The 22,255-nt window shown below is 66.0% G+C and overlaps 1 protein-coding gene across 6 annotated transcripts in view; it reads right to left on the bottom strand.

The window, feature by feature from the left end:
- SPEG (striated muscle enriched protein kinase) overlaps nt 1–21,935 on the bottom strand; it is a 64,529-nt gene extending 42,594 nt beyond the window's left edge. The window contains exons 1-10 of one of the 6 annotated variants that reach the window (XM_055123156.1): nt 21,870–21,933; nt 20,695–20,737; nt 19,908–19,937; nt 19,237–19,326; nt 18,811–19,147; nt 14,712–16,018; nt 11,617–11,760; nt 11,180–11,362; nt 355–530; nt 18–106 (exon numbers count right to left, since the gene is read on the bottom strand). In XM_055123156.1, the coding sequence (XP_054979131.1) occupies nt 18–106; nt 355–530; nt 11,180–11,362; nt 11,617–11,760; nt 14,712–16,018; nt 18,811–19,147; nt 19,237–19,326; nt 19,908–19,937; nt 20,695–20,737; nt 21,870–21,902 (2,432 nt within the window). In that variant the 5' untranslated portion in view covers nt 21,903–21,933. Of the gene's footprint in view, nt 1–17; nt 107–354; nt 531–11,179; nt 11,363–11,616; nt 11,761–14,711; nt 16,019–16,724; nt 16,744–18,264; nt 18,377–18,810; nt 19,148–19,236; nt 19,327–19,907; nt 19,938–20,694; nt 20,738–21,869 lie in introns of those variants that run through there. The other 5 variants (XM_055123158.1, XM_055123161.1, XM_055123157.1 and 2 more) reach the window with 5 other exon arrangements.
- Nucleotides 21,936–22,255: the final 320 nt, after the last annotated feature.

Genomic DNA, 22,255 nt, shown 5'->3' with positions numbered 1-22,255 from the left:
GGCTGGCGCACACTCACCAGGACACCACGGGCTTGGGCTGGCCCTGCACACGAATGCTCATCGTCACGTCCTGCCCTTCCCGCACCGACTGGTCCATGAGAGAGACCTGGGGGGGGAGACGACCAGGGCCTGTCTGGGGCTTCTGGAGGTCACGGGGCCTGGGGCACAGACCTCTTCGAGATCATTCTGAGGCTGGCTTGAGATAGGAAGGGTGCCGGGGCGGGGGGGGGGAAGAGGGGGGTGCAGCCAGCAATAGGCCTGACAGGACTTGGGGCGGGGGAGCCCCGCGGATAGGGGGTTGTGAAGGAACGGGGGGCTCACAGGAGGCCGGGGGGCTGCGCTCAGGGGCCTGACCTTGAAGCTGGGAGGCGCCTTGGAGCTGGTGTCGGAGGGTCGGCGGTTCTGGCTGGAGGTGGGCTTCATGACTGGAGTCTGGGGCCAAGCCTCGCCAGGCTCCGGGAACTCCTCCGGGGGGCTCAGGTACTCCTCGTCCGAGGTGATGGGGCTGCTGAAGGGGGACGTGGACCCACCTGAGGAGAGACACACGACAGACATGGCCGGCGTGGAGGGTGGCAGAGACAAGAGTGGGGAAAGAGAGAGAGAGAAAGAGCGAGCGAGCGAGCGAGTGCAGTTGGGGCCAAGGACCTGATAAGGTCTGCAATGCTGCACAGGCTGACCCCTGTGTGACCTTGCCCCAGGGCTTTTGCGCCCCCCAGTCCCTCATTCCTCTTACATCCCCAACGCCCCCACCCCACCCCTGCAGACCCTCCCCAGTGAGGGAGACCCCAGAGAAGGGCCTGGGCATTAGAGCGGAGAGCCCGGGGCCTTGTGGGAGACTCGGAATTCCCGAGGCCACGTTCCTGGCACAGGAGGGCAGCGCCAACGGTCAGGGAGGGGCTCAGGAGTGGCCCCCAGGGCGGCGGGGGCACTGCCAGGACGGGCATGCCTCGGGTGAGCCGGGCCTGGGCCCTCCACCCCACCCCCCCACTTCTCTGCTTCCCCCCCAGACCCCTCCCAGGCCACCTGCTGGCCCGGCCCTAGAATGTGGACCCCCACCCCACCCCGCCCTGTCTGGGGGAAGCAAGTCTGAGCTCTCCACCGAGGAGGGCGGCTCAGGCTGGGGAGGGGGGCGCAGAGGGGGGGCCGGCCCTGCTTCCGGGGAGGGGTGTCGTGTCCCCCCACCCCCGCCCGTGACGCCCTCCCCTGCAGCTGGCCGGGGGCCCGGCCTGACTGCGCTGGCCGCGCTCCGACTGCCAAATACAGACATGAATCTGCCCCGGCCCGGCCCCTCCCCCTGCTCCCGCTTCCCCCCACCTCGAGCCCCCAAGGCCCAGACACCCCACCCCACCCAGGGCTGCACCCCAACTCACCCCAAGGCGTGGGACACGGCCCCGGCCCGCCCCGTGCCACCCCTGCCGGCTCCCGGGGGAGCAGGAGCCCTGCTCCCTCCCAGGCTCACGAGCGGCTCCCACAGCTGACCCCGAGGCTGCTTCGCGGGCCGGGGGGAGGGGACGGGGTGGAGGGGGAGGGGGTGCAGGCCGGCGGGGCGGGGCCGTGCCGGGTGGCAGGCGGGCAGCTGCCCGAAGGTGCAGAGACACCGAGACACACAGGGGCAGGGGCGGCCCCAGTCACAGCGCTGGGAGCTCCGGGGTCCGGCCTTGTCTCACCCCTACCTCGGGGTCTCCTGGGAAGGGCCTGGTGGCAGGTGCCTCCCAGACCCTCCCCGCCAAGGGGCTGGACACACACCCACCCACCAGACCCACTCGCCGCTTTCTCTGGGGCTGAGGCCTGTCAGCCTGCCCCCCCGCCTCCTCCCAGCAACGTCCCCATCCTCCTGAGGGGCCCCAGAGCCGCCCTCTGCCTCCGTTCCTGCCTCCCCCCTTCCCAGGCACCTTCCCAGGGGCCCTGCTCACCAACGTCCCTCCTACAGGCCCGCCCCAACGGAGCATCCGTCCACCGGGGAAGGGACTGGGAGACAGAGTGGGGGCGGGGAGGGCTGGCCCAGCCCCCCCAGCCACATTCCCAAGCTCTGACCTGTGTTTCCCCGAACTGCCAGTGAAGGGCGGGTGGGTGCGGACAGAGGGGACCATCCCTCAGGCCGGCAACTGGACGTGGGGGAGGCATCTGCTGGCCCCGGGGCCGCCGAGGGGGCTGAGGTCACGGGCAGGGCCCCCGGGGCCAGGTGCCCCCTCCCCATGGAACCTGGGGACCTTTGGGGTCAGGACGGGCTCTTGGTCCAGGGGGGGTGGGGGGTGCTGGCAAGGTTTGCGGGGAGGCACGGGGCCCCCAGGAGGTGAGCAGGGCAACTGCACCTTGGGGATGATCAGAGACCAAGTCAGAGCTATGCACCCAATCCCCTGGGAGGGGCGGGGAGGGGCGCAGCTGTCAGACGGCCAGGTGGCCGGGCTGGGGCGTCTGCTTGGTTGCCACCCTTCACACGGACCTGGGCCACTTCCTCCTGGCCAGCCCCGCCTCTCCGGCCAGCCCAGGTTTCCCCGCTGTGGTCAAGAGTAGCCAGCAAGGGGCTGGAGCCATAGCACAGCGGGGAGGGTGTTTGCCTTGCACGCAGCCGAACCGGGTTCGATTCCCAGCATCCCATATGGTCCCATGAGCACCACCAGGGGTGATTCCTGAGTGCAGAGCCAGGAGTGACCCCTGTGCATCGCCGGGTGTGACCCAAAAAGATAAAAAAAAAGAGTAGCTAGCAAACGGTGCGCAGATGCCCCCCTAAGCCAGAGGCTGCCCCCCACCGATGTGTGCACACCCTCAAGTCTTTCCAGACCGCCTTCAGGGCAGGGCCCCCCACACAGGGCTTTGGGGAGCCTATGCCCCCTCCCCTCGCCCAGGGACAGCACAGTCACCTGCAGGACAGGGACGGCACTGACCCAGCCCGCTCCCCCCACACTTCAGGTACCCCCCCATCAGGACTGCGCAGAGGGAAGCTCAGACAAGGAAGTTTGGGAGCCCCCACCCCCCATCCAGGCAGGTTTCTTCTGAAGACGGAAGAATCAGGTTTCCATAAATGGGGACAAAGAGACAGTACAGGAGTTAAGGCACGTGCCTTTCAAGGGTCAATCCCTGGCCCCACTAGGGTCCCCCAAGCCTACCAGGAGTGATCCCTGAGTGCAGAGCCAGGAGTAAGTCCCGAGCCATCCTCACGTACTGCCCCCCCCACCAAAAACAAAGGGAGAGAGGGAGGGAGGGAGTGAGGAGGGGAAGAAGGAAGGAAGGAAGGAAGGAAGGAAGGAAGGAAGGAAGGAAGGAAGGAAGGAAGGAAGGAAGGAAGGAAGGGAGGAAGGGAGGGAGGGAGGAAGGGAGGAAGGAAGGGAGGAAGAAAGGGAGGAAGGAAGGGAGGGAGGGAGGGAGGGAGGGAGGAAAGAAGGGAGGGAGGAAGGGAGGAAGGAAGGGAGGGAGGAAGGGAGGAAGGAAGGGAGGGAGGGAGGGAGGAAGGAAGGGAGGGAGGGAGGGAGGAAGGAAGGGAGGGAGGGAGGGAGGGAGGAAGGGAGGGAGGGAGGGAGGGAGGAAAGAAGGGAGGAAGGAAGGAAGGAAGGAAGGAAGGAAGGAAGGAAGGAAGGAAGGAAGGAAGGAAGGAAGGAAGGAAGGAAGGAAGGACCCCTCCCAGGACAGACAATCTCGGGAGGTGGCCTCCGCACCCCACCTCACTCTGCCCTTCAACTCCAGGACTCCGGGCTCAAACACCTGAGCCCTGAGCTCCGCCCCCTCCCCACTTCCCATCTTAGGGGGTTCCTTAACTCACAGGGCGCTGGGCTCAGCTGGTCTGGCCGGGCAGACACTGTGCACCTGACACTCCCTGGGGGGGTCAGTGAGGACAGCTCGTGATGTGGTTCCCCGCCCCCGCCACCCCCTTCCCCGCTCTGCAGCACCCACTGGCCCGTGAGGGCAGGTGGCGGGTCCCACCCACCCTGGCTTCCTCTGTTGCCACCTCGCCCCTGGGTGCTGCTCGGTCTCCAGGGTGGACGCTGACGGCTGGAGCACGGTGGCATCCTTGGGGCGTGGGACGGCGGGGATGACAAGTCAGATACACGTGCCGCATGACAGCAGGAGGGACTGTGGAGGCCAGAGGGAGGGAGCCCAGGGCCGGGAGCGCAGAGGGGGTGAGACTGTCTCGGGGGGATGGGCGTGGCTGAGCAGGACTGCCGTGGTCCTACAGCAGGAAGGACGCATGCCTCGCGTGTGGCTGACCCAGGTTCGAGCCCCAACACCCACCAGGAGTGATCCCTGAGTGCGGAGCCAGGAGTCAGCACCGCTGGTGTGACCCCCGAACCAAATCAAAACAAAACAAAAAATATTTCAGTTGAGAGTTAGGAAGAATAGTACAGAGGTCAAAGTACTTGGTTTGGTCCCCGGCACCAAGTGGTCTCCCAAGGTCAGAGCGAGGAGCAGCCCTGGAGCACTGCCCGGTGGGGTGCAACACCCTGGACCCCCCAAAAAATGTTTATTGAAGCAGAAAACAAATTCCCTGCAGGGGAAGGGCATGAACCTAGGCCTGGAGCTAACGGGCCGTGCAAGATTCTGCACCGGGAGGGACGCGAGGGGCAGGCAGGGGACAGTCACAGTCTGTGCCCACAGCCCTGGCACAGGGAGCCAGCGGGGCCCGAGGCTGACCAGCTAACCAGGGCACTAACCAGCTAACTGGGCATTAACCAGCTAACCAGGGCACTAACCAGCTAACCAGGGTACTAACCAGCTAACTGGACACTAACCAGCTAACCAGGGTGCTAACCAGCTAACCGGGTACTAACCAGCTAACCAGGCACTAACCAGCTAACCAGGGCACTAACTAGCTAACCGGGCACTAACCAGCTAACCAGGCAGGAGCGTGCACGAGAACTTACTAACCAGACAGGTGAGCTCACAGCCACTAACCAGCTAACTGGGCAGGTGAGATAACGGGAACCTAAACAGCTAACCATTTAATGAGCTACTGGGCCCTTACCCAGCTGATCAGGCAAGTGACCTACCAGACATTAACCAGCGAATCAGGTAGGTGAGCTAATGAGCACGTAACCAGCTAACCAGCTGACAACTAGCCATCCACAGGCTCTGTCTCTGACGGTCCCTGCAGCCACCGAGTCCTCCCTCCTCTGCTCCTTCCTCTCTTCCTTCCCTCCTTTCCTCTCTTGCCTTCCTCCTTCCCTCTCTCCGCCCCTCCCTTCCTTCCCTCTTCCTCTCCTCCCTCCTCGCTGACTTCTGTTGGGAAGCCCACCACTGGCAGCCCGGGGACCCCCTGTCCATGCAAAGCACCTGCACTCGGCTCTGAGCTACATGCTGGTCCTGAGAGGTGAATTCTCCTGGGACAGTGCTCCCCCACCTCAGCCCAGCGATTAGGGGCAGGGGGGGGGGGGTTCCTGGGCTTCCTGAGATTCCAAAGCGCCTCCCTTGGCAAGGGAAGGGTTATGCTGAGACTATTTCCGACGGGGCTGTAAACAAGCCGAGAGAGTCCCTGGGGGATATAGCACTGGGGTCCCAGTCCGTCCCCCCTCTCCTGACCAGCTGTCAGCGCCCCCACCGTAGGGGGTCACGCAGAAGGCCCACCTGTCTGCGGGAGTGGGTGGTGGGCAAGTCTGGGGGAGGCAGCAGGTGGCACTGTGCTTTGTCCCTGTCCTCCGAACCCCGTGGTGGATGGGTAATGGGGTCCCGGAGAAGCTGAGTGTCCCCGCGTGGTCACTGTTTCCACAAGGGGGCACCCGGGGCAGCTAGAACCGAGGAGAGAGCCGGCCACAGGCGCCCTGGGCTGCCTTGACTCTTTTTTTTTGGGGGGGTGGGGGGATGGTTCACACCCCACGATGCTCAGGGGTTACTCCTGGCTCTGCACTCAGGAATTACTTCTGGCGGTGCTCGGGGGACCATATGGGATGCCGGGGATCGAACCCAGGTCGGCCGTGTGCAAGGCAAACGCCCTCCCCGCTGTGCTATCGCTCCGGCCCCACTGCCTTGCCTCTTGCCATGAACTGTCTTCTTTCTGCCACGCGGTGTCGGCCCCGGAGCTCAGAGTAGCCACCGCCCCTGTCTCAGAGGTCCCTAACTGAATCACGGGCCCCTCGGAGGGTCCCAGATCTTTTGGGGCCAGCCCGGGGCGGGGGGTAGCAGGGACCTCCCTTCTCCACCCGAGGAACGTGAAGTCAGGGCCCAGAGCGATTCTTCAGGGGGCGGGACGCTTGCCTCGCACGCAGTCCACCCCGCGCCCCGTGAGAAGTGAACCCTGAGTGCAGAGCCAGGAGACGCACGCACACACACACACACACACACACACACACACACACACACACACACACACACACACACGTGAGGCCAGCAAAGGCAGAGAGGAAGGCTTGCAGCTGGAAATTTCTCCAGTGCTGGGCTCCAATGTGGGAGCCCCGTGCTGAGGTCGGCCGATCGGCCCGGGCTCCCCACCTCGGGCCGGACCCCACAGAGGGAGTGGAGGCCTGGGCGCCCCGCCTGGCCTGCAGAGAGCCAGTGGGGGGGACGGTCGGGGGTCCAGAGGCAGGAGGGCCGGGAGAGGGCCCCAAGGGCTGCAGCAGGATGCCACACAGGCCCCCGAGCACCCCTGGGAGAGCCCGAGCACTGAGCAGAGAACGGCCTTCCAGGTGGTGCAGACCACCCTGCCCCACCCCCAAAGAGTGAGAGCAAAGGGAGAAACCAACCCCCCAAGTCTGACCCCCCCACCCCCGTCTCACGAGCCCATGAGCTCAGGAGCACGGTTTGTGTTAACCCCAGAGAGCAGGACAGCGGCACTGGGCGGGCTGCAGGCCACGGGGCCCAGGACATGGCACAAGACGTAAAGCGCTTGCCTCACGCATGTGAACTCTGGTTCAATCCCTGGCGCTGCACAGGGTCCCCCCAAACACCCTCACAGGTGACCCCTGAACACAGAGCCAGGAGTAAGCCCTGAGCACTTCTGGGGTGTGGCCCAAGAACAGAACAAACAAGCAAACAGAAGGATCGAGGGAGCCGGAGTAATAGCACAGCAGAGAGGGCGTTTGCCTTGCATACAGCCCACCCGGGTTCGATCCCCAGCATCCCATACGGTCCCCCGAGCACCGCCAGGAGTCATTCCTGAGTGCAGAGCCAGGAGGAACCCCTGAGCATTGGTGGGTGGGACCCGTGAAAGCAAAACCAAACCAAAACAAAACAAAAAAAATGAAAGAATTGAGTGGACCAGAGCCATAATACAGCGGCAAGGGCATTTGTCTTACACGCAACTGAGCTGGGTTCGATCCCTGGCATCCCATATGGGTTTAATCCCGAGCCCGCCAGGAGCAATTCCTGAGTGCAGAGCCAGGAGTCACCCCTGAGCATCTCTGGGTGCAGTCTCAGGACTTCACGTCACAATGCCTCCTCCGACTGGGCACTGCTTTATTTTATTTTATTTTTTATTGTTTTATTTTATTTTATTTATTTATTTATTTTGCTTTTTGGGTCACACCTGGCAATGCTCAGGGGTGACTCCTGGCTCTGCACTCAGGAATTACTCCTGGCAGTGCTCAGGGGACCACATGTGATGCTGGGAATCAAACCTGTGTCAGCTGCATGCAAGGCAAAGGCCCTCCCCGCTGTGCTATCGCTCCAGCCCCTGGGCCCTGCTTTAAGGGCTGGGCACCCCAGACGGGAGTCATGCACCATCCAGTTTTCACACACACGTTAATGACAGTAGCATGAGACAGAAGGGCAAAGTCTCAGCTCCGATGGCCACATAGCAAGACCTCCATCACCACACGTGGCCCGTGGTCACCATCCCCGCGGAGAGAACAGTGTCCCTGTGGCCGGTGGGTCAGAGCCTGGGGGGACTCTGGTCGTCTCAGGGACAGCAAGGGCATGAGACGCAGGCCAGGCACCTAGGGCTGGGCACCTCATATCCCCAGGCCCGAGGTGGGGGGGGCGGTGCCAAACAACCAAACAAATGCTGACCCGTCACACAGTGCCCCGGGGACCACCTACCCCGAGTCCACCTGCCTCCTGGGCGAGCCTCCTTGATCCCCGAGTCCCCTCATGCCAGTCTTCCGGGAAGAAGTGGCCCGTGCGCCCCTCGCTGTGCACTCCACCTGCCTTTTACTCTCCGCAAAATGAGCCCCAGCACCAGGCTGGTCCTGTGGAGATGCGGGCGCGGCCGGCGTGGGCACCGGCCCCAGGCTGCACTGCACCGTGGGTGCCTGCCCCCTCCCCACGCACCCCTGCGCACCCCTTGGGAGAAGGCCTGCTGCGTCAGCTGGGTTACAGACCGACAGACGGGGAGGGGTGAGGCGGAGAGGGGAGGTGCTGGAGAGGGCAGACCCCAACCCCACCCCCCAGCCCCACCACCCCATCTCTGCTTTCCAGGTACCCTTGCCTGGCCCCTGCCTTGCAAGTAGAAACTGAGGCCTGTGGGCAGGGTTGGAGTGGGCACCCCCCAAGAGGGCCCTGGGCGGCCAGCCCCGTGACCGCAGGGCCGGGCGGGTGGTGAGGAGCGGGAAAGGGAGGCAGCACCCGAGCAGCAGGGCGGCAGGGTGGGCTTACATGCGGCCGGCCCGGGTTCGAGCCCTGGCACCCCAGAGGGACTCCCTGAGCCCACCCGGAGGGATCTCTGAGCCCGGAGCCACGCGTAAATCCTCGAAATCCAAACCAACAAGCCAAAATTAAAGGAATACAAACGCGAAATAAACAAGGGTGTTTGTTTGGGCTAGAACGCTCGTACGGGGTGGGGGGTGTATGTCAGGGGGAGGCACTTGCCTGGCATGTGGCCAATCCCGGCTTGATCCCTAGCACCACACAGGGCTCCCCCAAGCACCACCAAGGGCACCTGAGCACTGATTCAGGAGTAGCCTCTGAGCACCGCAGGGTGTGACCCCCTCAACCCCCCCGCAAAGAGGGAGCTGGGTCCCCACAGCCAGCCATCACCCACTCCTGCTCGCACCCCTTCCCTCAGCCCTGGCCCCGCCGTTCCCAACAGCCCCCAGGAGGCCCGGGGCCCCCCTCCCTGGCCAAATGTCTGCGCCACCCTGGGCTCCACCCACTCCCGCGGCTTCCTGGGTCCACTGGCCTGCGCAGCTGCTCCGGCCCGAACAGCACCTTGTAGGGTAAGAAAGTCAGCTTCCTCCCCCCCCCAAGGCTTGCCCGCCCGCCTGCCTCGGGCCGCCTCACGGAGGCTGTCCCTTTGGGCCCGTGACTAATGCCCTGACAGGAGGCCACCAGCACCACTGGGGCTGGATAGAATGGGGGGAGGGGCATGGGGGGCCTTTCGGGGGGCGCATCCAAGGTACAGTCTGAGGAAAGAGTGGGGCAGAGACAGACGCAGGCAGCACACACACACACACACACACACACACACACACACACACACACACACACGCTTCACACGTTGTCAGTGGTTCAGGCGTGAGGGTGGCGCCACCGGTTTACAAATGAGGGCAGAACAGCGGGCACGGTGGGGGCCGGCCGTGCCAGAGGGCGGGGGCAAGCGCTGACAGCCACCCACCCCGAGCCTCCTGCCCGGCCTTAAAAGGCGCCCAGATGGCCCGGTGACAAGTATCAGGGCACCCCCTGCCCTGCAGCCCCTGACCAGACCCCAGGCACGGCCAGGCTATGCAGGGAGGCGTAAGGGGGTGGGGTGGGGTATGTGTGTGTGTGTAGGGTGGGGGGAGCCAGGCCCAGGCCCCCAAAGGGGAGCCGCTGGGAGCTGAGTCAGAAGCCCTCGGCCCAGAGGTGAGGGAAGGACGGAAGCAAGAGGGAGGCGATGATTCAGCGCCCAGGCGGGAGGGGCGGGAGAAGGGGCCGGGCTGGAGGGGAGCAGGCGGGGAGGAGCCTCCAGGCCTTCAGGACAACCCCAAGGGCCGAGCCTGTGGGGGCAGCAGGATCCCCTAAACATGGGGCCCGAAGGCCTTGGGAGCATAGAGAAGGAGGCGCTACTTTCTCCCCCACGGAACACGGGGTGCTGTCCCCCTGGCGGGCAGGCCCAGTGCCGTCCAAACCCCGCTTCCCTCGAGGCCTGTAAACCCAGGGTGCCACGGCAGATGCCCGCCCCTGCCATGCCGGCCCCGGGCTGTCCCCTGATCCAGTGGCGACAGCCTTGAGCACTTAATCCCAGTCCCACCGACCCCCTAGCTCACGGTCAGGCTGGGACTCGAGCCCCGCCCTGCCATGGACAGACGTGGGGGCAGGCGTCCGACACCCCGTGACGGCCGATGGGACCAGGGACGTGGCTCCAAGGGCCAGAGGTCTCATTGCCAGCAACCCCCACATGGCTGCCACGAAGGACCCCGGGACATCGAGACAGGGAACAGTGCCTGAGCACCACCAGGTGGGACCCCAAAGCCAGAAAAAGAAGAAAACAGAGCGGAGAGTCAGGGATGCTCGGTAGCCGGGTACCCTCCGCAGCTCCACCCACTCCGGGGCTTTGAGCTCAGCCCCGGAGAGACAGGACAGCGGGGACGGCGTCTGCCTCACACATAGCCAACCCGGGCTCGGTCCCTGAGCACCGCCTGGAGGGACCCCTGACTGCAGAGTCAGGAGTTACCTGAACATCGCCAGGTGTGGCCCCCAAACAAAGCAGAACAAAACCCCCAGGGGCTGGAGTGATATAGCACAGCGGGGAGGGCGTTTGCCTTGCACGCAGCCGACCCGGGTTCGATTCCCAGCATCCCATAGGGTCCCCTGAGCACCGCCAGGAGTCATTCCTGAGTGCAGAGCCAGGAGTCACCCCTGTGCATCGCCGGGTGTGACCCAAAAAGAAAAAAAAAAAAAAAGAACAAAACCCCCAGAAGGCTGGAAGTAGGCGGGCAGGGCAGCCGCCCCTCCAAGCCTCTTTCCAGGCGGGCTGGGCACAGGAAGTGACGTCACACGGCTCTGCGGGCTGTCAAGCCCTGGAGTCTTCTGCTCAGGGCCTGCCGGGTAATTGGCCTTCCCCTGGGGCCCTGTTCAGGGAAGCATTTAGCAGATGCGCAAATACAGAGCGCGGTGACTTCATCGGGGGGCTGGGCTGGCCTGTGCCTGGGGAACGGGGGTCCCCATCCTGAGCTCCTTGCAGAGTGGATGCGGCCAGCGCACACTCGGGGTCCATGACCCCCTGAGACCTCTGGACCTGGGACGGACGCCGGCCCCCCACCCCAAAGCGCGCACACACACACACACACACACACACACACACACACACACACATGCACAAGCCTGAGCGGCTCCCTACCTGGTCTCACGGCCAGAGAGGCACTGCAGCTGGCCTGGCCCAGCTCGTTGGTGGCGGTGGCCGTGTAGCTGCCGGCGTCGGCCGCCCGGGCCTCCCGGAGCAGCAGCGTGTGTCTCTCGCCCTCGGCGCGCAGGAGGAGGCGGCCGTCGCTCCGTACCGTCGACCCATCCTTCTGCCAGGACACTGCGGGGAGGCGGCCAGGTGAATGCAGGGGGTGAGCACTGAGCACCAAGCACCCTCCCTTCCCCCTGGGATGTCCAGGCCGGCCCTCTTCTCTCCTAGGGGACCCCAGGAGGCTCCTGTAACACTCAGCAGTGGGGTCAAGACATTCACCCCTGCACGCCCCCCGTCTCTCAGGGCCCAGCTGTGTGTGTGGGTGTGGGTGGGGGGGGGAGAGGGGACGGGGCACAGGGGCGCCTGTCCCGGCCGGGACTCACCTTGAGGTGCGGGGTTGGCGGTAACGATGCACTTGAGCAGCACGTCGGCCCCAGGGGCCACCACCGCGTTCTGCAGGGGGATCTCAAACACGGGGGCCTCCAGGGGCTCCTCGCCCGCAGACACGTAGGAGTCGTCAGAGGACTCTGCCGGGGACACGGGGCACAGGTGACGGGACTTGGTCCCTGGAGCCCATACCCCACAGCGCTGGACCCAGAGGGAGGGGCTTCTAGAAGTGGGGGCTGAGGTGAAGGGTCTTGGTCCCGAATGCTTCGGCAGGGAAGGGCAGGGCTGGGGGGGTGGTGGCACGGGCTTAGGGCTCAGTCCCCAGCACCACTTGGGCGCCAGAGCAAGGCCAGGTGTGGGCCCAGAGCAGCGCAGGGCTGGGGCAGCGCCTCCTTCCTGGGCCTTGCATTGGACGGTTGACCTGGACGGCCCAGGGTTGCTGGACACGGGCTCAGCCCAGAACGGCCTGAGTGCAGCTCGAAAGGCTTCACTCCCCCCATCCCCCCCTAGAAACTAAAGCAGGAGGGGGCTGGAGCGATAGCACAGCGGGGAGGGCAATTGCCCCGCATGCAGCCGACCCAGGTTCGACTCCCAGCATCCTATATGGTCCCCCGAGCACTGCCAGGAGTAATTCCTGAGTGCATGAGCCAGGAGTAAGCCCTGAGCATCGCCAGGTGTGACCCAAAAAGCAAGAAATAAAATAAAATAAAAAGTAAAGCAGGAGTTTCCCCCAGCAGGGCAGACCGCGGAGGCTCTGCATTCATCAACGTCAGGCCCCCCTCCAAGCTGGCTTCTGCTTTGCTTGAAGGCTCCGGCCAGCTGTGCTCAGGGGCTATCCGGCTGAGTGGCCACTGGTGGTACGCAGGGGACCATCCGTGGCACTGGGGACCACGTGGTTCTGGGGTTGCTGGAAGCATACGCTTCCGGCTCAAGTAACCTTCTGAACTCCCTCTCCAGCTTTCGGAGGAAGGCAGGACCCGGGCTGGGTCTTCACCCCGACCCGCCAGCCAGGTAGGGCTGAGTGAGTAGCACAGGAGAACCAGCTCACTGTGACGCCAACTAAAAACAGCAGTTATCGGGACTGGAGCGATAGCACAGCGGGTAGGGCGTTTGCCTTGCACGCGGCCAACCCGGGTTCGATTCCCAGCATCCCATATGGTCCTCTGAGCACCACCAGGGGTGATTCCTGAGTGCAGAGTCAGGAGTAACCCCTGTGCATCACCGGGTGTGACCCCCCCAAAAAAAAAAAACCAAAAAACAAACAGCAGTTATCACCGGACAGTGCACAGTGAACTGTCAAGTGGGCGACGATGCCACCAGACCCAAGAGTGGCGGCGGGAGGGCGTGAGAGTGGCAGCAGAGGCCTCTCCATTGCCTCCAATCCCACTCGCTCATCTGCCAGGAGTGTCCCCCTTGCTGCACGCTGGCTGGGGACCAGGGTTCAGAAGACGCAGCCCCTGCCTGCAGAGATCGGAGCACCCGGGGGGGGGCGCTCTACAAGCCAGAAAAGCACAGGGAACCCCCGGCGGGGCTGTGTGACCCTGGGCAGTAGGAACAGCCACCCGGGGACGTGCAGAACGGGACCAATACACGACACCCAGAGTTTTGCTTGATCTTGGTTGAGGGCCACACCCGGTGGTGCTCGGGGGGTTACTCTTGGCTCTGCACTCAGGGCTCGCTCCTGGTGGTGCTCTGGGGACCCTATGGGGTGCTCGGGATCAAGCCCAGGTCACCCGCGTGCCAGGCAAGCGCCCTGCCCATGGTTCTGTTGCTCCAGCCCCAATCAATGCCCAACACCTCGCAGCACCGCGCACAGGAGACTGGTGCCCCCCCCCACCGAGTGCCTTATGCCTGCAACACGGCTGCAGGGACGCGGTGACCCGGCTAGCCATACGGCAAGGGTGCGGCAACACAGCGAGAGGGTAATGAAGTGCAGCGATATGGCTAGCAGGATGACAGGCAAAGGCCTGATGACCCTGAGTCTGGCAGAATTTTGCTTTCCCTTTTATGTTTTTCTTTTTTTTGGGGGGGGCGCTCCAGAGGCCTGGAGGCCCCACTGACACCTCTCTGCTGATGCGATCAGTGGCTAGACACCCAGGGCCCACGGGGGCGGTGCTGCTCGGGCAACCAGGACCACAACCTCTCGGAGGTCTCCGAGGCCGCATCTGGCGGTGCTGGGAATCAAACCGGTGAACACATGGCAGGTGTGTACCCTAGCTGCTGGGCCACTGCTGGCCCCAAGGCAATACGCCGACAGGTAGTAAGTCCCGTGGGAGAGAGACAGACAGGGGTTGGGGATGAAGTCAAGAGTGACTCCCGTGGGGTCGGAGCAATAGCACAGTGAGTTAGGGCGTTTGCCTTTCACACATCCAACCCAGTCGATCCCCAGCATCTCCTGAGCACTGTCAGGAATGACTCCTGAATTCAGGGCCAGGAGGAACCCCTGAGCATCGTTGGGTGTGGCCGAAATACAAAACAACAACAACAACAAAGAAGAAAGGCTGCCTGGATCCGAGGGGATGCTCAGGACGAGGAAGTTCAGGGGCGTGGGGGACTCCTGGCTTTGGGTCACCGCCCAGGGCAGGAGGGGCAGGCCAGGGGGTTAGGTGTTCACCCTGCAGGCAGCCCGCCCTGGTTTAATCTCGGGCATCACATACGGTTACTGGGGCCCTGCCAGGAGGAATCCCTGAGCAGAGTCAGGAGTAAGTGCTGAGCACCTCCAGGTACAGCCCCCAAACCAACAGAAAAGTAAGGACTTTTCTTTCCCTTCAGTTAAAAAGAGCGGGAGGCCAAACCCCGGCTGGCAAGACACACAGCTCGGCCATGCAAAGCCAAGGGGGGGGGGGGGTGAGGCGGGGAGGAGGGAGGCTGGCCTCCAAAAGGCCGTTCTCTCCCTCCCCAGGGCCCAGGTCTCCACCTCCTCCTTCACCCAAAAGGCTGGTCACTGGGTTCACTGCACCCAAAGGGGCCTCCGCACCTGCACCTCGGTTCCAATGACAAATAACGGAGCTCTCTCTGGGTATCCTTCCGGCTCTGGCCTTCCTGAGGGTCCCCGCCGCCCCCCGCCCCCCTCCCTCTCCCGGGCCCTCACCGAGTTCGGGCGAGGTGGGCCGGGCCCGGCGTCCTCGGGTCTGGCTGCGGCCCCCACGGCGGTCCCAGGCCCCCCAGGGCCCATCTTCCTCCGGCCCTCTGCGCAGCCGCTTCTCGGCCTCGGGCCCCGCCCGGTTCTTCTCCAACGCCGGGGCCGCCGCGGCGCCCTCGGGGCCCGGCGCGGCCCAGGGCAGGAAGCGCACGGCCTGCGCCGCCGGCGGCTCCCGCTTGCGCCCCGCGGGGGCTTTCGTCCTGGGGTCGGGGGCCTCGGCGGCGGGGGGCGGCACGGGGCTGCGGCACTCCTGGATGGCCCGGCTCCGCGTCAGCGGGAACTGGTCCCGCCGCCGCACCTCCTGCTGCGGGCCCTCCCCGAGTTCCGTCCGGCCCGCCGGCCCGCGGCTGCGCGGCCTCGCCGGCTCATCCCCGGGCTTGCCCGCTGCGCTGGTGGGGGGCGGCGGCGGCGGGGGGCTCCCGGCGCGCGGGGTCTTGGGGGTGGAGGGCCGGGAGAAGAGCGGGGGCTCGCCGGGCTCGCGCGGGGACGGGGCGCGTTGGAGCGTGGCGCGCAGGGACTCGTGGGAGCGCACCAGCTCCTCCCGCGACGTGGAGCGGCGGATGCGACCCAGCTCCTGCGCGAAGCGCAGCTCGAGGTCGGAGGCCGGGCTGCGCTGCCGCGTGCGCTCGTCCAGCGAGGCCGCCTTCTGCTGGAACAGGCGGCGCCGCTCGGCCACGCTGCCCGCGGGCGCGCGCAGCTCCTCCTGCGAGGCCCCCGGCGAGCCCCACGCCGCACCGCCGTCCGAGCGGGGCTGCTCCAGCGAGCGCGCCTTGCGCAGGGGCACCCAGGGCCGCAGGGGCGCCGGCGGCGAGTCGCTGCGCTCCAGGCTGCGCCGCCGCTCCTCGAAGAACTGCAGTTTGTCCAGGATGCGGGAGCCGGCGCGCACCAGCCGCGGCGAGCGGCCCAGCGCCGACAGGCGGCCCGACGCCTCGCTCAGCGGCGTCTGCGGCCGCGACTCGGCCGTGCCCGGCAGCGAGGGCCCCGACGACTTGGACTTCTTGCTCCTCTTCTCTTCGGCCGCGTCCTCGGGCGGCGCGGGCTCCGGGGGGCGCCGGTGGGGCGAGGCGGGGGGCGCCGCCGCCGCCGCCGGCTGGGGGCTGGGTCCCGGCGGGGGCCGCTTCCCCACGCGAGGGGACGGCGGCGGCAGCAGCGCGGACTTGGATGCGGGCGGTGGCGCGGCGCGGCGCGGGGCTTCGCTGGCCGGCAGGGGCTGCGGGTCCGGCTCCTCCTTGCACAGTTCGCTCGGAGGGATGCTGCTGCAGAATCGAGACGGAGAGGGGTGCACGATTCAGGGGGCCTCCCCTCCCCACGAGGCTCAGCTCGTGACAGGAACTGGGTGGGGTGGTGGGGGGGTGGGGGCATGCTGGGAAGGCTGGAGGTGGTGAGGACCCGGACCCGACCCTCCGCCCGCCTCCCGCGCCACGAGGAAGGCACAGCCAGAGCAGGCACAGGGGAGAGGGGGCCGTCCCTGGGGGTTCCAGGAGACTGGGCTGACGGGTGGGGTCCCAGGCCGGGACTCAGCCCTGGGGGCTCTGGCCGACCCCCTCTCCCCAGCCCCTACCCGCCCCTCCCTCCCCAAGCTGGGAAGGAGTGGAAACAAGTGAGCGGTGGAAAGACAAGAATGAGGCGCAGACCCAGAGGATGGATGGATGGTGGGGTGGTGAGGAGGGGCCCTCTCAAAAAAACGCAGCCTCCCGCCCTTCCTGTCCCCAGCCGGTCCCCCTTGCCCAGCAGCAGGCCTGCAGGCGGCAACCCCAGTCCCCAGGATCACCCAGCACCTGCTTCAGCCTGGAACCCCCCCCGGGGGGGGGCTCCCCCTTACCCAGTGCCTGCAGGAGGGCACAGGTATCATCTGGGCTTCCAAAATGTGGGGAAACTAGGCTACTCTCCGCTGGGATCCCTGTACACCCTCCCTCACCCCCCAGCACAGGCCTCTGACTTTGTCCCGCCCTTGAGAGTTACCTTGAGTCCTTGGAAACCCCCCAAGCAGCACAGAAGCTCCCCCAAAGGGGTGTGCTCAGAAATAACTCAGCTCAGAAATAACTACCGCGTGGGCCTGAATAGGAGGTGTGGGGTGGAGGGGGGAGAAAGGGAAGGAGCTGGTCAGCCCCAAGCCGCCTCCCCCACCTCAACCCACAGGACAGGCTCTGCTACTCCCAGGTGGACCCTGCGGGGGCACTGGGGGCTTGGGGGCACTGTTGCGAAGATTAGCAGCAAGGATTCCCCCCCCCCCCCCCGCAGCGTCCACGCCCTCATCAGGGCACCTCCCTCCGGGGAAACTCAGGAGCTGGCTCCCTCCGCACGCCCGCGGCAGGCTTGCGAGAAAAAGCCGGAAACACGCCGAGGCGCTGCCGCATCTTCCCGGGCCCTCTCATCAGGACCGCTACTCAGAAAGGTCCACGAGGGGTTGGGAAATGGAGGCTCACTGAAGCCAGGGGGAACTGACCCGGGGGCACCTCCGGAGCTGATGCCCAGGTAACCTGAGCGACTCCTGACCCCCGGTTCCCTCCAAAATAAAACAGGGGCTCTAGGGACACGGAGGAAGGGGGAAAGTGCAGGGGGTCAGCCCTGCGGACAAGACCTGAGTGTCAGGGCCGCGCGGAGTTGGGCATCCACACTGCGGGCCTCAACTCAGAGAGACGCCAGCAACCCGCCAAGGGGCAGGACCTTAGGCTGCTGCAACCCCTCCTAGCACCCCTCCCTGAACACACACGCAGAGGCGGTGCCTACTGGGGGGAGGGACCCCAATGCCCCAGGAGTGGCCTCTGGGAGCCAGGTGAGGCCCAGGGAGGAATTGGGGACAGCAGAGGCCGCCTGCCGGGCCAGCCCCTGTAGCACAGACATCACGACGGAAATGGGTTCCTCTGAAGTTGCCATAGCAACAACCGGCTCCTCCGGCTCGGGCCTGGCAGCGACAGGCCGGAAAGGAAAAGGCAAGTCCGGGGCACAGGAGTGCCCGGTCAATGCCAGCCTGATGAGCTGGGGCCACCCGCCCCGAGGCTGCCCTGGCCTCTCTCGGGGGCCCCCCACACCCCACGCTGCCCCCTCCCCTCACCAAACACTGCCTCCTTCCGCCCCTCCTCTCTCCTCCATGCTACCTCCCACACCCCGTTACCAGCCAGACCCCCTCTGGGCTCCCCCAAAGCACCCCCCAATACCTCTATCGCCAGCCACTCCCTCTTCTTCCCCGCTGGCACGCCATCCTAGATCTGACAGCCCCCCACATCTCAAAAAAAAATGGCTCCTCGGCACACCTCCGCGGCTCACCGCCCACTCCAAGGCCAACCTTCAGCTCCCCCCACCTCCCCGGGCCTCAGGCCTCAGACCAGGGAGTGTCACAAGCCAGGGAGCCCCACTGCACCCGGCCCCCCTGTCATCTTCCTCTCACACGGCTCCCTAGCCCCCCCCCCGCCACCTCCCCCCAGCCTCATAAGTCTTCCTGCTTTTCAAGTAGGTCTGGCCCGGTCTCTGCACGCCCCCCTCCCACCCCCACCTCGACCACCTCGCTCTCTGCCAACGCCGGCTGCCCGCTCGCCTGCTCTCCAGGGAGCCGCCGCAAGGAAAGGTTCCGTGTTGCCCAGAAAAAATAAATAAATAAATAAATAAATAAATAAAAAGGCGCACACGGGAGCGGCAGTGTGCAGAGCCGAAAAGGCGGCAGCTGCCGAGACAGCAGGCACGCAGGGGGGTGGGGGGGGAATCCTGGGGACAAGTGGAGCCTGAATGGGCGAGGAGGAGAGAGAGGGCCCCCCGGGGAGTGGAGATCTGGTGGTGGGGGTGGGGGGGGAGGGTTGGGGATCTGGGAAGGGACGGAGGAGTGCACGAGATCATGGAGAGGGCACACGGTGAGCTGGCACGGGTGGGCGGCGGAGGCCGGGGGTGGCGAGGGCAGGGGAGGAGCGGGTCGTGTGGGCGCGTGGAGGGGGCGGCCGGGGGCCGGGGCGTGGAAGCGGCGGATGGCGCAGGGGGTGGCGGATGGAGCTGTGAGGGACAGAGCAGACAGCACGGTGAGGTGGGGCAGGGCGGCCCGCCCGAGGCGGTTACTTACACGTGGATCGAGAGCGCCCGTCCTCGGTACAGACTGAATGCGCTGCCGTACGCGTCACTGGCCACCGCAAGGCTATCCTCTGACCCCCAGCTTGCGCCCACCAGATTAGCTCGGGACGCCCGCACCAGCGGCTCCACCCCCAGGTGCCGTGGCCCGGCCCCGGTTGCCTGTGCTTGCCTTGGGCTGCCCGGAGCGTGGCGGGGGCCGCCCCTGCTGCCCGCGTCCTGCTTCAGCACCGTCTGCCCGCTGCCCCACCAGCTCACTTGCTCCTCCGACGTGCCCGTCACGGAGGTCGGGGGGGTGTCCAGGGAGGTGCCCACCAGGGTGTCGGAGCCCCCTAGAGAGAGCAGGGCGGCGGTGAGGTGGGGGCGCGGCGTCCCCGGGAGAGGCGGCCTGCCAGCTCCCGCCGTGGCGCCGAGCGCTCACCCGTGGGGGTGCTGAAGGCCCCGTCATCCCGGAGCTCCAGGCGCTGGGTCCCCGGCACATCGCTGATGTCATCCTCGCCCGTCTCCGAGTCTGGGGAAGAAGGGTCTGTGTGGGCCGGGCCTCCCTCCCGCTGCCTCCTGGCTCCCCCACCGCGGGGAGCCGGCACCCAACTTCCGCCCGCTTGTGTCCGTCCCCCACATCCTGGGTGGCTCAGGGGAACGCCTCTCGTGCCAGGCCCCCGACGAGAGCGTTCTCTGCCCCCCAGGCCCCTGCAACTCACCCTGGCCGCTTGGGTGAACATCCCCAAAGCTGCCCTCTGTCCCCTCCCCCACGACCCGGCCACTGAGAAGAGACTGCCGGGACCTTCACCCCTGCTCGCTGCCACCAGCACAGCGTCACTTCCCAGCAGCACCCACAAAAAAACAACAACAACAAAAAAAAACAAAACCAAGGTCCTCGGTGCCAACGCTTGAAATACGGGGTCCAGGCTCCCGGTAACAGAGGGGCATCACCTCCGAGTGGGCTAGTCAGGGCACGCGACCAGCCGCCACGGGACCAGCCTGACCTCCACCCCAAACCAGCTGAAGTACATCGGGGCGCAGTTGAGAGCGGCTGGACAGGCGCTGTCAGGCAGGGAAGGGAGGAAGGTTCGGCTGGGGCCAGTTTCCTACCGTAACTTTGCTTTCTGCAGGAGCGGAAAACTTCGCTTCCGTAGGAGCAGCAGGAGAGAGACATGGACAGACCGTTATCAGAGTGTTTGTGGGGAGGGAGGGCGGGCAGGCGGGACAGAGGCCACTCGAGGGTGCCCGTGCCCGGGGATGCCCCTGGGCGGGGGGAGACACGGGAGATGGGCAGGCCCTCTCCTCCGACAGATCCTTGCCAGCATGGGGGTGGGGGGCGGTAACTGCCACCCCAGCCACATGCCCACATGTATACACACACACACACACACACACACACACACACACACACACACAGCCGCAAACCCCAAGCCCCCGTAGGGGCCAGTGCCCGCCCTGCCTGTGCTTGGAGTCCTCTGCATCATGATGCGACAGGCACCCCCTGAGAGTGGCCTGGGAACGTTCTAAAAGCTTCCCCGACGTAGTTTCCACTTTCCCAGATTCTAGCATATTCTGTGCCTCAGTTTCTGAGTGCCATGACCCGAGTCATGGACCAACAGCCAAAGCTCGGCAGTGAATCACCAACCGATACCTCCTTCCCGACAACCTGGTCCCGTGGGAGCCCGGGACCCTAGTGAGGTGCGCTAAGGGCCCGCCAGCCCCCACTCTGGGGGGCAGAACACAGGGAGGCCTCCTGGGGTGGGGGGTGCATGTGGGTGTGGGGGGGGTCCCCCACATCTCTTGGGCTGTCCTCGGGGCCGGGGAGGGCCGGGGAGGGCCAGGGGCAGAGCAGTAGAGTGCGTGCGTGCGTGAGAGGAGCGCGCCCTGGTCCACGCACCATGGGTGAGTCGGCCGAAGGCCCGGCGGGAGTGGCCGCTTTTCTGAAAGAGAAAAGTCAGAATGAGAGATTGAGGGAGAAACGGTCCCTCCTGGCCACTGCGGGCTCCTGCCCAAACCTCACGCTAGCGAACAGAAACTCATCCCGGGGAACAGCATGCCTGAGTGTGTGTGTGTGTGTGTGTGTGCGCGTGTGCGTGCGTGCACATGTATGTGTATGTGTCTGTGTATGTGTCGGTGTGTGTGCATGTATGTGTGTGTGTGTGTGTGTGTGTGTGTGTGTGTGTGTGTGGTAGCGGAGGGCAAAGTGGGGAACAGGATGGGCTGAAGCGGGTGGGGGCGCCAGCCTGCTTGGCAGGAATGCCCCCACTTTTGCTTCCCTGCCAAGCTCCCAGCCCAGTGCCAACTTGGCCTGGGCAGGAGCGGCGGAGGAAGGAGCAAAGAGGGCAAAGCTGTGCGGGAGATTCTGGGGCTGTTGACAGGCAGGGGCACCCGAGCCCGGAGAGGAGCCCACGGGGTGGCCGCGGGGACCAGGGATGTGACACAGGCAGCTGATGAGGTGCAGGAAGGGAAGGGGCGGGGAGATGGAGGGACAAGGACACAGATTCCTGGGGCGGGGGGAGGGGAAGAGGGCCAGATACCTGCGACCTCCTGAAGGTGTCCAGCGGGGTGGGGGGGAGGGCGGGGGGGGGCAGAGGCCGAGCTAGGCCTCAGGAAAGTAGGGGTCAGGCCGGCCCGCGGCGCAGCCAGGAGGGGGAGGGGCTGGAATTTCTTGCTCTCAGGGCCCGTCCCTGCCGCTCCGGGGAGCTGGGGAAGATGGAAGGCTCCAGATGGGGGGGAGGGGGGAGCCGGGCGGGGCCGGGGCTGGACAGAGGCTAGCCGGGGGCCAGGTGGTCAAGGATCAAGACGGTGGAGCAGGTCAAAGGCCACCGCGGGGGCATCCCCGGGTGGTCGCGGGGGTCCTGCGGGCAATGAGGTGGCGGGGCGGTGTGGGGGGGTGGGGGTCTACCCTCCAGCATGGGGAGGGGCTTGCACGCCAGGGCCCAGGCCAGGGAGCCCCGCAGAACGCGCCCAGGGCTAACGGGCCCCGGGGCCCGGCCTCACTGACCCGCCCTCTCCCGGGGCGCCCGGCCCTGCCCGCCCCCTCCCCGCGCAGCCCGCCCCCGGAGCCCTCACCTGGAAACGCTTCTTCACCCACAGCTTCTTCATGGCGGGGGAGGGGGCCGGGCCGGCGGCCGGGCGAGGAGGGGACGGCGGGGGCGGGGCGAGGAGGGGGCGGAGCCGGGGGCGGGGCCGGGCGGGCCGGGGGCGGGGCCGGGCGCGAGCGGCCCGCGGCGGCGGCGGCGGCGGCGGCGGAAGGAGCCCCCGGCGGCGTCCGCCGCTGGCCGGAGTGGGGCGGGCAAAACGGAGGCGCCCGCGGCGGCGGAGGCGGCGCCCCTCCCCCTCCAGCCTGCTGCACCCCACCCGGCTTCCCCATCTCGGGCCGGTTCCCCCTGCGGTCCCTGCGGTGGCTCTCACAAGCTCTCCGCGCCCACTGTACCCTAAGCACTTAGGGAAACTGA

This window comes from Sorex araneus, chromosome X, assembly GCF_027595985.1.
Source record: "Sorex araneus isolate mSorAra2 chromosome X, mSorAra2.pri, whole genome shotgun sequence".
Taxonomy (NCBI): domain Eukaryota; kingdom Metazoa; phylum Chordata; class Mammalia; order Eulipotyphla; family Soricidae; genus Sorex; species Sorex araneus.
The sequence above is the reverse complement of the archived record's forward strand: the minus strand, read 5'-3'. Positions and strand labels throughout refer to the sequence as shown.